Genomic DNA, 17,311 nt, shown 5'->3' with positions numbered 1-17,311 from the left:
GAATGCTAGAAAAAGGAAGTTTGTTTGGGTTGGGAAGGTAGGGGGAAAGTGAGACAGGAATGGGGGGGGGGAGATGCCTAATGGAAAAGTCCAGATAGGGAATGCAAATAACTCTTCTAAATACACCAATCAGAGTCAGAGGGTATTTCCAGGGTTTGGGTTCCAGAATTAAAGTAATCTTCCAGGATGACGAATAATGGAAAAGTCCAATGGAATACAGTTTGGTGAGAAATGAAGAGTTAAAGATTTCCTGACCGCTATAGCCTACCTGATTTCTCATTCTATATTTTAAGCCCAAATAACACTACTTATGCTATTTATTTTTATTCTTTATGTCAAATTTATGTTGTATTCCTTATAAATTATATGGTGTTATATGTATTCTCTACAAGGCTTGTTTTTTCAAGAATATTGTAAGCTTTTTGAAAGCAATATTTATGAAATTATTTTGTATTCCTACATGGTGTCAGCCTCAGTAAAATACTAATTGAATTTTCTTATTTCTTAGTATTCTTACTATCTAGTACTAATGGACAGATTTTTTTTTTTTTTCTCTAGGCTTTCCAAGATCTCCCAAACACAGTGGAAGAAATTGATTCTTTACTTGCTGAAGAGAAGACGAGAGCTTCTTGCTTCACAGGCCTGAATGCTTCAGTATGCTTTCCACCCCCCCAGTCTTCTTAGTACTTGCCTCCCACTCTGTACTAGAGCTCTTGGTAATAATAAGCTAGACAGCAGGAACAATGTGCTTTAAATGCCAGCTTCTGAATCTATTAGAATTTTAAATAGATTTTTCCTAAGAAACAGGGTGTTCTTGCCTTTTCTTTATAAAAAGAATAGTAGGGCTAACTTAGAATAGCAATGTCTAACAATTTTCAAAAGATAGAAATGTCATATTTTCAGTACATAAGGAGTGCATGAGTTAATTGCATGCAAACAAAGCAACACAGTTGGCATTTTTGAGTTGACTTTAATTGATGCACATTTTAATGTTATTTTATCATCTGAAAGATTTGTCCTAAAGTAAAGTGCTTTTTGCTGCCAGGTTGTTGAAGATTACAAAAAAAGAGCACAAGAAATACAACAGCTAACTGAAGAACTAGAGCAAAAGACTAATGAGCTGGATAACTATAGGCAAACTATTTCAAAGGTGATATTTTAAATTCTGCTTTTTGTCCCTTGACTCAACTATTGAACATGAGGAGAGGGAAGGACATAAAAGGGAAAATACTATGAATAGATTCATAGTTTTTTTTTTGTTTTTATGGGGAGGGAAATTTTTTTAGAGAAAATGGCAGTATTTAAAGTTCAGTATATAATAAAGTCCAATTTGATGTGTTCTTTTTATAATGTAGTTTGGGGGGTTGGTTTTTTTTTTTCAAATTTATGTGGTACTATATATTTGTCTCTTTATTTTTAGGTTAAAGAAAGGTGGCTCAATCCATTGAAACATCTAGTAGAACAAATAAATGAAAAATTTGGCAATTTTTTTAGTTCCATGCAGTGTGCTGGTGAAGTGGATCTCCATACAGAAAATGAGGTATAGATATCTTTCCTTATTACAAAAAGAACTACAAAAGAATTAAAGAACAATAATTATAATTTACTTTTCTCCTATAGAAATAACTCCTCCTTAAGTTTATTTAGTTTGAGGTCTTAGAAGTCTTTTGTTAAAAATCATTGCTCACTAAAAAAAAAAAAAAAAATTGAAGGAAAGGAAAATATCTGTTCAGTCAAACCTTTTTGGTGACTTTTAAAGATCAGTGAATTAATAATCTCATTATTGACCTGTTGCAGCCAATAAAAGTGAGTAATGGTAAATCCAACTTGGTGAACAATAATGAAAAAAACTTTTTCATTTAGAATTGAACTATAAAATTTCATTAGTATGAAAATTTGTGAAAAAGAATTAGTACTATTGCAAAAGGTAGTATTTCATAAATTTTAGTATTTAATATTAAGTAAAATAACTAAATATATGATAAATAGTAAAACAATGTTAATACAATAAAATGTTGAGCCCAGGGATTTTTTAAGTATGTAAGTATTGCTTAATGTGCAATAGAAGTACAGGCAACCCTTAATGATAGGGTTTATCAGGATTCTCCCCTCCTCCTCCTCTAGGAATATTTTCTCTTTCTTGATATTGACTCACTCCTAGAATCCTTTTTTTCGTCACCTGTATATGATGAGGATTATTGATAGCCAACTTAGGCAAAACCATTTCCTGGAATTTAATTAAATGTTACATTAATTTTGGTGAACTGATGCACCTTTCTCCAATAATGTTCAGTTGTAACATATCTGGAAACTAAGGCCATCATTCTAAGACTGTCTCTTTTAACTTAAAGGGTTTGTAAAGTTTTAGATTAGTTGATTTGCTTCTTGGATGATTAAACAGATTTAATTTCAGAAAATAGTTTTTTTCATCTAGTTACATGTGAGTAGTGAATGGTTTTTTAAAACAAATCTTTTAAGCACTTAGATGTTCACAGTGCTTTGTGAACTGTGCTAAGTTCTAGGAATACAAACAGAAAAGCAATCCAGTCTTTGGGTTCAAGGAGTACACATTACTGAAGGCCATTTTAGAAGGTTTCAGATGGATGTTAGATAGAAAACCAAGTAGACTTTTAAGATATAGAGACAAAAAGAGTGGTAATGTTAATACTGATAAAACCATCTAAAGTCAGTTTTTGATGATGTCCAGGCATTTGAGGATAAGAACTTTCTGATCTCCTGAATGTAGGACTACTTTGGAGGCAGCTTCCTGGATCTGTCTCCCTAATAGTTGTTCCCCTTGAACAGTACCCACAGGAACTAGAAATAGAGCTAGTGATACTGAGGATGATCAGAAGATGGCAATTAATTGGTAGTTGACATGGATATGGTAGACATAGTTGGCTTTCAATTATGAATACTCCCCTTGATTTACTGCAGGGATTGGATGAGTAGTCTGGGAGGTGATACTATTTCTAGGATTCCATTTCCATTGGTGTTTGAGTGGTAGTATTTGTTTGACTAACTAACTGGGACCTGTTTTTCAGGGAACCTTCTGTACTGACCCATACAGAAATATTTTAACTGTGCATTAGAGCCCAGTTATGCATTTTAACAATTTCAATCAGACAAAACAGTTTCACTAAAATTTAGTCACTTTATCTTATCATTGATATTTTTATTTTGAGAACTTATTTTACCCCATTGTAAATATAATTGTAAATGAAATAAGAGAGGAAAAGGCTTGTTATTCATAATATGTATTTGATTTACAGGAAGACTATGATAAATATGGAATTAGAATTAGGGTCAAATTTCGCAGTAGCACCCAATTGCACGAATTAACTTCTAGTCATCAAAGTGGAGGTGAAAGAAGTGTTTCCACAATGTTATACTTGATGGCACTCCAGGAACTTAATAGATGTCCATTCAGAGTTGTAGATGAAATCAATCAGGTAAGAGTATTACTTTGTGAAATTAAGTTTTATTCATTTTCCAATAAATCGGAATTTAATTTTTACTGTTATTATTATCATCAAGGGAATGGATCCAGCCAATGAAAGAAGAGTATTTGAGATGGTTGTAAATACTGCCTGTAAAGAAACTACATCTCAGTATTTCTTAATTACACCAAAGGTAGGTAATCTATGACCTGAAAGCATTAACATATTTTTAAGTATGTTGCCATTTGATGATGCCCATTTAGTAACTGGATAATTTAAAAGGATTTTACCCAATGGTAAAAATAATCATGTACTTTATAGTAGTAGCAGCGGTAAAGGAAGAACAGAAAGAATTAAAAAAATGTTTGTCTTATTAAAGAGGATAATAGAGGCTCATACCTCCAGAGTTGGGAAAAAAAACCTAAGGCCTAAGGAGGTTAAGTCATTTCCTTGAGATTATGCCAGATAGTCTGGCATGTGTTTGAAGCAAGATCCTTTTCACTCTAGAGCCAGTGCTCTGTGCCCTATAGATAAATACCTTCTACATCATTTAAAATGAAATTTTGTTCTTTGTGATTAGTGTTCTTTATATTTTATTTTCATTCTCTGAAGTTGTAGAACATTTATGTTAATTACTATTCCTCATGGAATGCTGTATGACAGAATACATACACTTCAGAATACATTTCCTACAATTATGAAATGTTAGAAAACTTGAATCTGTGAAACAAAATATTGTCTTTCCATGTTTAAACTGTTTCCCATTTATATTAATCCTTCAATTTGTAAATGTAAAAATGATGGAGGATTTTTATGAGGTAGTTTCATTAAAAATTTGTCTTCAAGCTCACAAAAATTCAACCATTCTATTCCAGTAGCACACTTTACTATTTGAAACTTCATTGTTACAGTTAGAAAAAGTTAGTCACCTCCCATTTCTCCTGCCTTGACAGAGTGTATTACATTTTCCCAGCCCTTTCATGCTACATAAGGGATATCTCTACAAATGACCATAGTCATTGGTATGTGATAAGAACACTAAACCAGATGGTGGATTTCACTACCTAAAAAAAAAACAAAAAACAAAACAAAACACCTATACCTGAAATAGTGTGGTCACCTTTTCCATAATCACCTAGTGTTAAAGAGTCTGAACCTTCCTCTAACTTCCATAATCACTTTGTCCCTTCTACTAAACTTTTCACTTCCAACTAAGGTCTAATCCTGCTGAGATATACTTCATCTGCAGAATGAAAATATCGTTATGTATCATACCTATTTTGGTGTTCATTGAGTACCAAATGAAATAACTTATAAAGCACTTTGTAGACTTAAAGTCCTATATAAATGCCAGCTTATTGCTATTTTTCACTATTACTTATTAACCAGTTAGTCCACTCAAAATTCATTCTCCAATCAGATTTGGATTCTTACTGCTACAAGCACAACTCCTTTTTTTTCCCCCCTGAGGCATTTGGGGTTAAGTGACTTGCCCAGGATCACACAACTAGAAAATGTTAAGTCTGAGGTCAGATTTGAACTCAGGTCCTCTTGACTTCAGGGCTGATGCTCTATCCACTGTACCACCTGGCTGTCTTAGAGATGGGGCATGAAATTTTTTATTGCTTATTATGCATCATAAGCACTGGGCACTGGCTGATTCTGGGAAAACATGAGGATTTAGGTTTAAACTGGAACAAGATTAGAGAGTCTATTCTGGACCAGAGTCTCCCCAGAAATTTTGATTATGTTCCTTTAATACTAATCATCTGGAGGGTTCCCTGGAACATACAGGTTGGTCTTTAAACCCTTTTCAAAGATATTCAACTGAGAATCCTAGACTCAGTTACATTTGAAGTCATTTGGTGATTACTGGTCTTTTGTCAGTATTTTGGAGTTCCTAGAATTTTGTAGTATTGTTATAATGGAATAATAATATTAAAAGAATGTCCCTTAACTTATGTTTTTATGTGTTTTAATTTTTACAGCTTCTTCAGAATCTCACTTACTCTGAAAAGATGACAGTGTTATTTGTCTACAATGGCCCTTGCATGCTAGAGCCAAAGAAATACAATTTAAAGGCTTTCCTTAGGAGACGACGACGTATTGGAGTTAGCCGAATGGATCAGTGATGAAAAAAAAGGGTCTTAGGAAATTTGCCTTAAAACTATGTTTATAATTATAGAACTGTTGAGTGAAAATGAGAAAGTTTGCTGAAACGACAAAGAACAAGATTTATATTTGGAAGCCTGCTTTCAAATATAAGTAGGATGATAAGGTTGAAACCATGTACTTAATATTTCTTTGTGCTCCTTTGGAAAATTTGCTGGTAGTTAGTTACCCTGTTTAGTTTTTGTCGATTTGAGGTCCTTTGTACCCTGATGTTAATTCATTGAGGTTCTATGTAAAACTTTTAGTATGAAATCAAATTGTGTCATGTAATATGTGAAAATGCAGATTATAGAGTTTAGGTGGTTCATGGTCATGTGGCTATTACAACAGAACAACCATTAGTTAAATGTAGAGAGACCTAAGTAATTTTTAAAACCTAAAATTGGTTCTGTAAGCTTAGGTCATGATTTTTCTTCTAAGGTCCCTTATTTAATTGATAAAAATGATTTTAATATTTCTAGTCTGAAATGTTTGTCAATACTCGTTTCTACTCTGAGGTATACCTTTGTTTTGGAAAATTTAGAAAATTTTTATGGAATTTGAAGTTTTTGTCCTATTTGTCTTTCATATTCCTCCTCTCTCCTCCTGCTTCCCAGTTAAGCATATTGGTTTAGAAAGTAATAGTAGGACTCTTTTGAAGTGACACAAGGTGGAACTTGGAAGTAGCATGAATAAAACCAGGAAACTTCCAAGGAAGAAAATCAGGTGTTGAGGTTATTGGGGAAGGAAATAATAACACTATAAAATTTTTGTATTAAAAGTAAATTTTATTTTCCATTTTAAATCTTGAGCAATTTCATAATTTAGGAGGAATTAGTTTGGGATTCATATGTGCTGGGATTTATTTATAATCTAAGATTCTTAAATATTTTACATAGAGGAAAAGTGCATTCATTTATTCAGAACATAAAAGAGTTCTTAAAATTTCATATTTATTGCACTTCTGTAATTATATTGGTCTTCTTCATTGTCTCAAATCTAATTAAATTTTTTTTTATCAGTGAAAAACCTGTTAAATAATTTTTAAATTGAAGATATTCCCTCAGCAGTGCAAAGCAAATTCTTTACCTTTTTGAGATATCTATATATGAGAGAAACAGGCTTGCCCTAAGAAGTCCATTTGGTTAAATCTGTATTGTCATCTACATATGTCCCTTCAGTGTGTCTGGTCATGGAAAAATGAGAAATTGAACTCAGTGCATTTTATATATGTATATATTTTAAATAGCCTTCAGAATTGATATTTTTCTTGGGTCAAGAAATAATGGTGTTATAACTTATACTCTTTCTTTCAGCCTAGAGATTTTCTCAGTGAAAAAGAGTGAAATTACATTTTCCTGTATAAAAAGTTTAAAAGAAAACCTTTGCTTATTAAGTCTAATGAATGAAATATGTAAATAATATTTTTACTTGTGAGTTTATCAAATTGCTTTGATATTTTGTTCCTTATGGAAATTCTGAAACTTAGTAAATTTTTTGTTTTATTTTTAAGTATATTCATTTTTACCAGTTAAATCTATTATTTATGTGGTTAGCGTAATATAGATTTAATTTTTTATCCTGAGTTCAGTCATTACTTTTTAGCAAGATAAAAGATTTATGGAAACAAGCTCAAAGATGCCATAGATAAAAATAAGATGGTTAATGGCATTTCAATTTATATATCATAATCATTCTTTATAAGCATTCAAATTTTTGTACTAAAAACATGAATGTGTGATTCCCCTTTGAAATACTGACTTCAAAGATAAATTATGTAGTATTCTAATACAAAAAGTAAAAAATGCAAAGAATGAAAAGTCTACCAAGGTCAGTATATTCTCAACTACTTGTAAATGTCATTTTGAAAAGGGAAAAAATGAATTCTGTTTGCACACAATTCATAAAAACATCAAGAATCAGATTTGATTTAGTGCATTGATGTTAATTCAGTAATTCAAAGTAAAAGGAAAATATTTTGCTATTTTCTAATTGGTTTTAATATTTATTTTTCTTTTGTATATTTCCTTCAAGATTATGCCATTTTCATAAGTCCATCCTTCTGAAATATTTTTATCCAAAAATGTGAGTAAATAAAGAGATGATGAACAAAAGCCTTATTTTTAGGAATTGATGGTGGGATAGGGAGGAGTGAGGTTGGGAAGAAAGGACAACCTATCACCTTGTTGTTGGGAAATTTGGAAATAAATCTATATTTTCATATACTTTTGGTGAAAATTATTTTAAATTGAAAAAAGTTATATTTTTTATATATTAATCACATTTGAGGTTCTGATTCAATCAAAAACAATTCTGAGGCATTGTGTTTACAGAAAGTGTCTGGGCTTGATAAAGAATTACAATTGAATAGGAGCTGAGGATCTAGGCTTATCTTCAAGAAACTTAGTTGGAAAACAAAATATTTACCTAAAAGAGATTTGCCCTTCAGAATAACCAATGCTGAGTTTACCCAATGTAATAGAAGTTTTTGAGTTAAAATCAGTTGTTATTGTTACTTTGTTGTTTAAGTCATTTCAGTCATGTCCAACTCTTTGTGATCTTATTTAGGATTTTCTTTGCAAAGAGTGGTTTGCTATTTTCTTCTTCAGCTCATTTTACAGATGTGGAAATAGAGGCAAATAGGGTTAAGCAACTTGCCCAGGATCTCAGAGGACCCTGTAAGTATAGGTCACATTTGAACTCAGGTCTTCCTGAATCCAGGTCCAGCAGTTTTTTGTGTACATCAACTAGCTTACCCCATTTTTAATTCTTAGCCTCACTACATTTTAAAAATTTTAATTATTTTTACATTGTTTATGAAACATTTGGTCATCAAAATGTCTAAGTATTCATTTCTGTATATACATATATATATATATATATAAATCTAGTTGAAAATTAGTGAATAATTTTCATCTTTGCTGTCCAATAAATTTAATATCATTGTTGAGAATATCTAGATATTGGTCTTCAGCCAATTGGCTATAATCTTGAGACATTCTTTTTTAAAAGACTTTAAGATTTTATATCCATTAGAAGGATCTGCAAATTAATAATACTGGTTTCAATAGATCATATAAGGAAATAGGTTGATATTTTTAATAGTCCTTCCTTGTATTTTGTCACTTTCTAATTATAGTATATATGAATTTTGGAGATGAGCCCATGTCCCCCACTAAGTTTTCTGTATTGTGGGCATATAGTGGTTGTTGACTTAATAGGTTAGCTGGTTACGAAAAATTAGGTTCTTAGTAACTAGGGTATAGGTAAGTGTGGGTTTGGGTGTTGGCACCAGGGTAGTTTGTGGGGAAAACAGCTATTGATACAACTCTACATGTAGCACTTGAAGCTGAGAAATGCATTCTCAGGTATTTCCCTGAGCCCTGCTTAAAAATAGTCTGGTCTTGTTTTTCTATAACACTGGATCCATCTGAACTTCTGCAGTAAGGAGAGGTTGGTTATTTTTAGATAAGCCTCAGAGAAACACCTGAAAGGTACTGTGATTCACCAGATGCCACAACTAGTGCCTGTTTGACCTTCCTGAAACTAATAAACTTAGTTGAAATCTTATCAAACCATTTTTCTAGCTTTATGTTGGAGTTGTGTATTGATGCCACTCTAGCTCATCCTTCAGATAAGGAAACCATTCATAAAGATATGCAAGGGAAAATTTGTCTGGAAGGTAAATTACTGCTAATCTGCTATTTATTTCATGAATTTTACCTCACTTCATTATTAGACACACTTAATACTTTACCAGAATCAATAGAATGAGTCACTATTATTTTCTTTATCATCTTCAGACACAATACAGTTGAAATAATCATTTAAACTATGTACTTTATGGATGTGATATGCTTCAGAAATTCTTTCTATAATCCTGTGTCTATAGACTTACTGCATCGAAGGTGATAGTTGCTGCTGGTGACCTTTGACCTAACGGTTATCTGGAGAATGGAATGGAAAGAGGATATGCTAAAATTAGAAAGGCTAATCCAAGCAGAAGCCTGAACAAAAAGCATTCTCTGTAGAAAAGAGTCTGGATATTAGGGAAGTGGAATTAAACATTTAGCAACTGATTAGATGTGTACTGTGAGGTAGAAAGAAGAGTCTTGAGTTTACTGACCTGGGTGACTTATATGATGGTGACTTATTCAGGAAATACAGATGTTTTGAGGTGTCTGGGTTAGAAAGTGGAAACGGGCAGAGATAATCAGCTCTAATTTGCACATGTTGAGTTAATGTTAATGGAATGTCCACATAGAAGTGTTCAGCAGTTAATGGGTAATGTCAAAACATGTAAATTTGGTAGTCATCTGCATAGAAAACTAAACCTTGCAACTGAAGAGGTCACCATGGCAGAAAGCAGAGAACCTCATTCAGAATCTTAAAAGGTTAAGTACAATTTGAACAGAATGATGAGCTAGCAAAGGTCACAGAAGTGAACAGATATGAAAAAGGACATTGCCACAGATAAGAGGAATAAGAGAAAATCCAAAAAGAGGGTACTCAGCAGTCAAAAGTTTTAGAGATTTCATTACATGAAGACAGAGAAAAGACTGATGATACTTAGAAATTCCAGGATTATTAGTAATGAAGAGAATAAGATTGCAAGTGGGTACTGAGTTTAGACTAATTTTTTTTTCATTCAGGTGTACTTATTTAGAAGTCCATAAATTTGGCAAAAGAGAGAGAGAGAGAGAGAGAGAGAGAGAGAGAGAGAGAGAGAGAGAGAGAGAGAGAGAGAGAGAGAGAGAGAGAGAAAAGATGATTGAGAAGATTTTAAGGTTCCAATATAATTTTTTTAAGGATAGAAGAGATGGATATACTATAGTCAGTAGGGAAGGACATGGGAAAGATATCAAAGATGAGCAGATAAATAGGCATCTTCTTGAAGCTTATGGGAAGAAATGGATTGAAAGCACAAGTAAATGTATCTTGGCAAGGAGGACCACCACTCCACAAAGAACAGGGGTCCTATTCCCCAGTAGAATGTGTGTGTGTTTTCAAAAGCAAATTGCTTTTTTTTTGTCATCTTTCTAGAATCTTACATAGAATGGGTACAATAGTTTGGTGATTTTTTGCCCTACCTCTTAAGCAGAAAATAACCTGACCTCTCCTCCAAAAGACTATACAAGAAAAGATCTATTTGTGACCTGTTCCATGTTCTTAATAGATTATAAAAAAACAAAACATTACTATAACTCAGTCTTTGCAGTTTTAAGTTCATTTTCTCCAATTCTTTCAGCAGTGAATGTGTTAAAACTTGGTCAGCATCATTGATTTCAAGGTAAGAAATGATTGATGAAAATAGTATAACCACATAGACCTTTCATAAATAACTTTTGACTTTTTGAATTATTAACTTAAAAGTGTAACATTCTATTAGGACCAATGCCTTTTTATTAGGTAGTATATTTTGAGAATTAACAAAATATGGTTGAGGAACAAATAAAATCCAGATCTGAGAGAACTTTAGAAAATATGTTTTTCTTAAGAGTTTTAGCTAACAAAGTAGTCATACTTCTGAGGAAGATGATCAAAGTGTTTGTTATCCTTGAGATTTTCTTGATTAAGTCTAGCTTTTAAAGTTCTTTAGATTACCTTGATTTCCCAAATCTGGCAAATAATGACTAAATGTACCTTCTGAGGAAGTATACTCTTTGATTCTGAATGGAATTATAACTTAAGAGAACAATGTATTATCATTTATCAGGTGAAGCATTACTTTACCAGTAATGTATTATCATTTATTATCAATGTATTATCATTTATCAGGTGAAGCATTACTTTACCAGTTACATAAGCTTAAGCTTCCCAACCTGGAGAAATCTATAGAGGAAAATGCCAAGGAAAGAGTCCTTAGGGCCATTCATCTGTAAAGCTTTGAAGTTCAGCAATTTGTAAATTAGGAAAAAATACTAATATAAATAATAAAGGAAAACCTAAAAAAATCAATGCAGAAGCAACCTGCAATACTCCAGAGGGAAAGCGAGCTCAGAAAAATAACTATTGAATTGGAAAAAAAGATGCAAATGATTGGAAGAGCAGTCTCTCCCCCTGACCCCAGGTGACACTTCCAAGAAAATTTAAGGGATAAAAAACTTGTAAATTAAAATAGTTCAGATCTGAAGTCACAAAAATATGTCAGAACAAAAGCGTGAACCCCCTGAATAATAGATTAATATTTACTTGAAATTTCTGAATTCCTGTTTTGGATTTGATAAGTCACATCAGATAGAGTGCCAGGCCAAAGTCAGACTCTTTTTATTTCAAATCCAACCTCAGATACTAGCTGTGTGACCCTAGGCAAGTCACTTAATCCTTTTTGCCTCAGTTCCTCATCTGTCAAATGAGCTGGAAAGGAAATGGCAAATCACTCCACTGTGCCAGGAAAACCCCAAATGAGATCACAAAGAGTGAGACATGACTGAAACAATTGAATAATAATCTAATTTCACTAAAAGATCTTTTAACAATCATCTAATCTAATCTTCATAGTTTGCCTCTGTGTTTTTAAAGACCTTTTCTATAAAACTTTACCTTCTCATTGCTTAACAAGGGAAGGTGGAATTTTTCAGATCTGATTTTGTAAACAAGTTCATTTTCTCTATCAAAATGGAAACTAGTGTTAATTACTAAGAATTGTTAAGTGATTTTAAAATTGGGTGAAATTACCTACTAAATTCTTCCAAATGAGGTAATATTCATAAAAACACTAAGGTACCCAACAAACTTAATGCTTATTCCCTTCCTCCTGTCTCAATTGATCAAGTTAAAAAGGAACCTACCATAGTTTGTGTGGTAAAATAGACATTCTTTCCCACAAAAAGTGATACAAATGAATTCCTTTGGGGGGGGAGGAATTATGTAAATATAGCATCAAAATATTTAATACTTGAGTCATTTTTAACCATGCATAAAAGGATTTCATGAACAAAATTCAAAACTACATCACCTGGCTATTTACACACTTTAGAAGTTAATATGGATAAACTTATAGGAAGATTTATGAAACCTCTTTTTTTTAATATTGTAATTTTTCCCAATTGCATATAAAAACAATTTTAACATTCATTTTTAAAATTTAGAGTTTTGAATAAGCAATTTGACAGTTATATATGTGCAATTATGCAAAATGTGTCCATATGAAAGAAAATGCACATGCAAACCCACGAAAAAATTAAGTGAAAAATAGCTTGCTTTGACTTGCATTCAGACTCCATCAGTTCTTTCTCTGGAAATGGATAGCATTTTTTTATCATAAGTTATTCAGAATTGCTTGGATCACTATATTGTTTAGGATAGCCAAATTCTTCACAGTTGATCATCATATATTATTGCTATTACTGTGTATAATGATCTGGTTCTGCTTGCTTCAGTCTACATCAATTCATTTAGGCTTTTTCTGGTTTTTTCTGAAATCATCATTTTCTTATAGCATAATACAATCGTATCTCAAATTGTTCAACCATTCCCCAGTTGATGAACTTCCCTTCAATTTCTACTTCTTTGGCAACATAAGAATTGCTAAAAATAGTTTTGTACAAATAAGTCCTTTTTTAAAAATCTCTTTTTGATACAGCCGGTAGTAGTATTGCTGAATCAAAGGGTATGCATAGTTTTATAGTCCTTTGAGCATAGTTCCAAATTACTCTCCACAAGAGTTTAATCAGTTTACAACACCAACAGAGTATTAGTATCCTAAATTTCCCACATTCCCTCCAACATTTTTCATTTTCCTTTTCTGTCATGTTAGCCAATCTAATAGGAATGAGTTGGTAGCTCAGTTGATTTAATTTGCATTTTTCTAATCAGTGGTGGACTTAGTGCATTTTTTATGACTAAAAATAGCTTTTATTATCAATTGGGGAATAACTAGTATTTAAATTTTATTCAGTTCTCTAAGAGATAAGATCTTTATCAGAGTCACTTGCTGTTAAAAAAATTCTCCAATTTTCTGCTTTTCTTTTAATTTTGGCTTCATTGGTTTTGTTTGTGCAATATCTTTTTAATTAAATATAGTCAAAATTGTTCATTTTTGTCTTGTAATGCTCTATCTTGTTCCATAGATCTGACAGGCAAACTATTTCATACTTCTGTAATATGAGATACTAGTCTGTACCTAATTTCTACCTAAGTGCTTTTTAATTTGCCAACAGTTTTAGTGAGTTTTTCCCCCAAAACTTGGATCTTTAAGTTTATCAAATAGTAGATTAACTATGATTATTTGCTACTGTGAATTATGTGCCTACTTTATTCTGATCCACCATTCCATTGTTTTGATAAGCACTTTATAATAATTTTTAGATTTGATATAACCAGACTACCTTCCTTCACATTATTTTATTAATTCCCTTGATATTTTGTTTTGTTTAATAGTTTTTTTTTCTCCAGTTACATGTAAAAGAATTTTTTTAGCATTTGTATTTAAAATTTTGAGTTCCAGATTTTCCCCCCTTCCTTTCCATACCACCCTTCCCCTCATTGAGAAGGCCCATGTGAAATTGTGCAAAACATTTCCATAAAAGTAAGGATGCTTCAGTCTGTATTCAGGCACAGTCAGTTCTTTTCTCTAGGTAGAGATAGCATTTTCTATTATAAATCCTCCAGAGTAGTCTTAGATGTATTGCTGAGAATAGCAAAATCATTCACAGCTATTTATCCCATAACTTTACTATTATTGTGTACGTACTACATTTCACTTTGCTGCACTATATGGAGGATTTTCCAAGGTTTTTTTGGTAGAACAATAATAGTCCTTCATAACCATAGTTTATTCAGCCATTCCCCAATTAATGGGTATCCGTTCAATTTCCAAGTCTTTGCCCTCAAAAAAGAGCTGCTATATTTTTATGTATAGGTTCTTTTCCCTTTTTAAAAATCTCTTTAATTCTCTTGACATTCTTGACCTTTTGTTCTTACAGACAAATTTTGTGGTTTGATATGGCACTGTACTTATAAAGTAAATTAATTTAGATAGAATTGTCATTTTATTATGTTGGTTTAATTTGTCCATAAGCAATTAATATTTTTCCAATTGTTTAGATCTGATTTATTTATATAAAAAGTATTTTGTAATTGTGTTATAGAGTTCCTGGGTTTGTCTTGGCAATTAGCCTCCCAATTATTTTCTATTGTCTACAATTATTTTAAATGACATTTCACTTTATATCTCTTCTAGACATTTTTTTAGTATAATAGAAATGCTGATGATTTATGTAGATGTATTTTGTATCCTACAACTTTGCTGAACTTGTTAATTATTTCACCTAGCTTTTTAGTTGATTATCTTAGACTCTCTAAACATACTATCATATTGTCTGCAAAGAGTGATGATTCTATTTCCTTCTAGCCTAGTCTAATTCCTTCAATTTCTTTATCATATTGATACAGCTAACATTTCTGTTTCAGTATTTTTTTTATAATATTATCCCTTGTATTCATTTTTCCAAATTATCCCCTCCCTCCCTCCACTCCCTCCCCCCGATGACAGGTAATCCCATACATTTTACATGTGTTACAATATAACCTAGACACAATATATGTGTGTAAATACTATTTTCTTGTTACACATTAATTATTAGCTTCCGAAGGTATAAGTAACCTGGATAGATATACAGTAGTGCTAACAATTTACATTCACTTCCCAGTGTTCCTTCTCTGGGTGCAGTTATTTGTGTCCATCATTGATCAACTGGAAGTGAGTTGGATCTTCTTTATGTTGAAGATATCCACTTCCCTCAGAATACCTCTTCATACAGCATTGAAGTGTACAGCGATCTTCTGGTTCTGTTCTTTTCACTCAGCATCAGTTGATGTAAGTCTCTCCAAGCCTCTCTGTATTCCTCCTGCTGGTCATTTCTTACAGAGCAATAATATTCCATAACCTTCATATACTATAATTTACCCAACCATTCTCCAATTGATGGACATCCATTCAACTTCCAGTTTCTAGCTACAACAAAAAGAGCTGCCACAAACATTTTGGCACATACAGGTCCCTTTCCCCTCCTCAGTATTTCTTTGGGGTATAATCCCAATAACAGCAATGCTGGGTCAAAGGATATGCACAGTTTGATAACTCTTTGGGCATAGCTCCAAATTGCTCTCCAGAATGGCTGGATTCTTTCGCAACTCCACCAACAATGTATCAGTGTCCCAGTTTTCCCACATCCCCTCCAACATTCATCATTATTTGTTCCTGTCATTTTAGCTAATCTGACAGGTGTGTAGTGGTATCTCAGAGTTGTCTTAATTTGCATTTCTCTGATTTGGAACACTTTCATATGAGTGGAAATAGTTTCAATTTCATCATCTGAGAATTGTCTGTTCATATCCTTTGACCATTTATCAATTGGAGAATGGTTTGATTTCTTATAAATTAGGGTCAGTTCTCTATATATTTTGGATATGAGACTTTTGTCAGAACCTTTACTTTTAAAAATATTTTCCCAATTTGTTACTTCCCTTCTAATCTTGTTTGCATTAGTATTGTTTGTGCAGAAACTTTTTAGTTTGATGTAATCAAAATCTTCTATTTTGTGATCAATAATGATCTCTAGTTCTCCTCTGGTCATAAATTCCTCCCTCCTCCACAGGTCTGAGAGGTAGACTATTTTCTGTTTCTCTAATCTATTTATTATCTCATTCTTTATGCTAAATCATGGACCCATTTTGATCTTATCTTGGTATATGGTGTTAAGTGTGGATCCATATCTAATTTCTGCCATACTAATTTCCAGTTTTCCCAACAGTTTTTTCCAAATAATGAATTTTTGTCCCTAATGTTGATATCTTTCGGTTTGTCAAAGATTAGATTGCTACAGATGTACCCTTTTTTGTCCTTTGTATCTAATCTGTTCCACTGATCTACCGGTCTATTTTCTGTTTCAGTATTGAATAACAGTGGGCATTCATTCTTGATCTTATTGTTCCTTTTTTTTTTTTTTTTTTTTTTTTAATGTTTTTCATAAGAATGAGTGTTATATTTTGTCGAAAGCTTTTTCTGCATCTACTGAAATAGTTATAGTTTCTTTTGGTTATGATATTGATATGGTAAATTATTTATGTTGTAAACGAATTTAATAGGACTTCTTTACCCATTTTTCCAAATAGTTTATCTAATATTAGATTTAGGGAGAATTCACTTATGAATGCATCTTGTCCCAGGAATTTTTTCTTAGGGTGTTCTTTAATGGCTTGTTTAATTTCTACTTTTTAAGGTAGGGTTATATAAGTATTCTCTTTCCTTATTTGTTAATTTGGGCAATTTAAAAATTTTAAAATAATCATCAATTTTACTGGCATTTAATAGGGCAAAATACTCCTAATGATTGCTTTAATTTCTTCATTTGTGGTGAATTCACCCTTTTCATTAATTCAGTGACCTTTATTTAAATTTTATTAATCTCTCCTTTGATTTTCAGGATTTTTTATTTGGTGTTTAATTGAGTACAAAACTTTTTTAAGGATATATACTTAACAAAATTTAAGAATTAGAATAAACATTCATGCCCATCTAAAAGAACACTACCCAAAAACCTTCCCACTGTAATGGACCTGTAAAATCGCTAATCAACCTTTGCCTGAAGACCTCCAGTAAAGGGAAATCTACCTAATAATTTCAATTCTTTTCATACATAATTTTTTTTATATAACTTATATTCCCTCTAAGTTTACTCTTCTTCAGACTCTCTTCATTGTAGCATGCCTTCAAG

At 32.1% G+C, this 17,311-nt stretch overlaps 1 protein-coding gene across 1 annotated transcript in view; it reads left to right on the top strand.

Moving 5' to 3' along the window:
• SMC5 (structural maintenance of chromosomes 5) overlaps positions 1–6,153 on the top strand; it is a 61,523-nt gene extending 55,370 nt beyond the window's left edge. The window contains 6 exon segments of the mRNA XM_074280714.1: positions 559–654; positions 1,046–1,150; positions 1,421–1,540; positions 3,273–3,452; positions 3,538–3,633; positions 5,429–6,153. Of these exon segments, the coding sequence (XP_074136815.1) occupies positions 559–654; positions 1,046–1,150; positions 1,421–1,540; positions 3,273–3,452; positions 3,538–3,633; positions 5,429–5,572 (741 nt within the window). The 3' untranslated portion in view covers positions 5,573–6,153.
• Positions 6,154–17,311: the final 11,158 nt, after the last annotated feature.

Source organism: Sminthopsis crassicaudata, chromosome 1 (assembly GCF_048593235.1).
Source record: "Sminthopsis crassicaudata isolate SCR6 chromosome 1, ASM4859323v1, whole genome shotgun sequence".
Lineage (NCBI taxonomy): Eukaryota > Metazoa > Chordata > Mammalia > Dasyuromorphia > Dasyuridae > Sminthopsis > Sminthopsis crassicaudata.
Note: the sequence above shows the minus strand (reverse complement) of the source record. Positions and strands in the feature narration are given on the sequence as shown.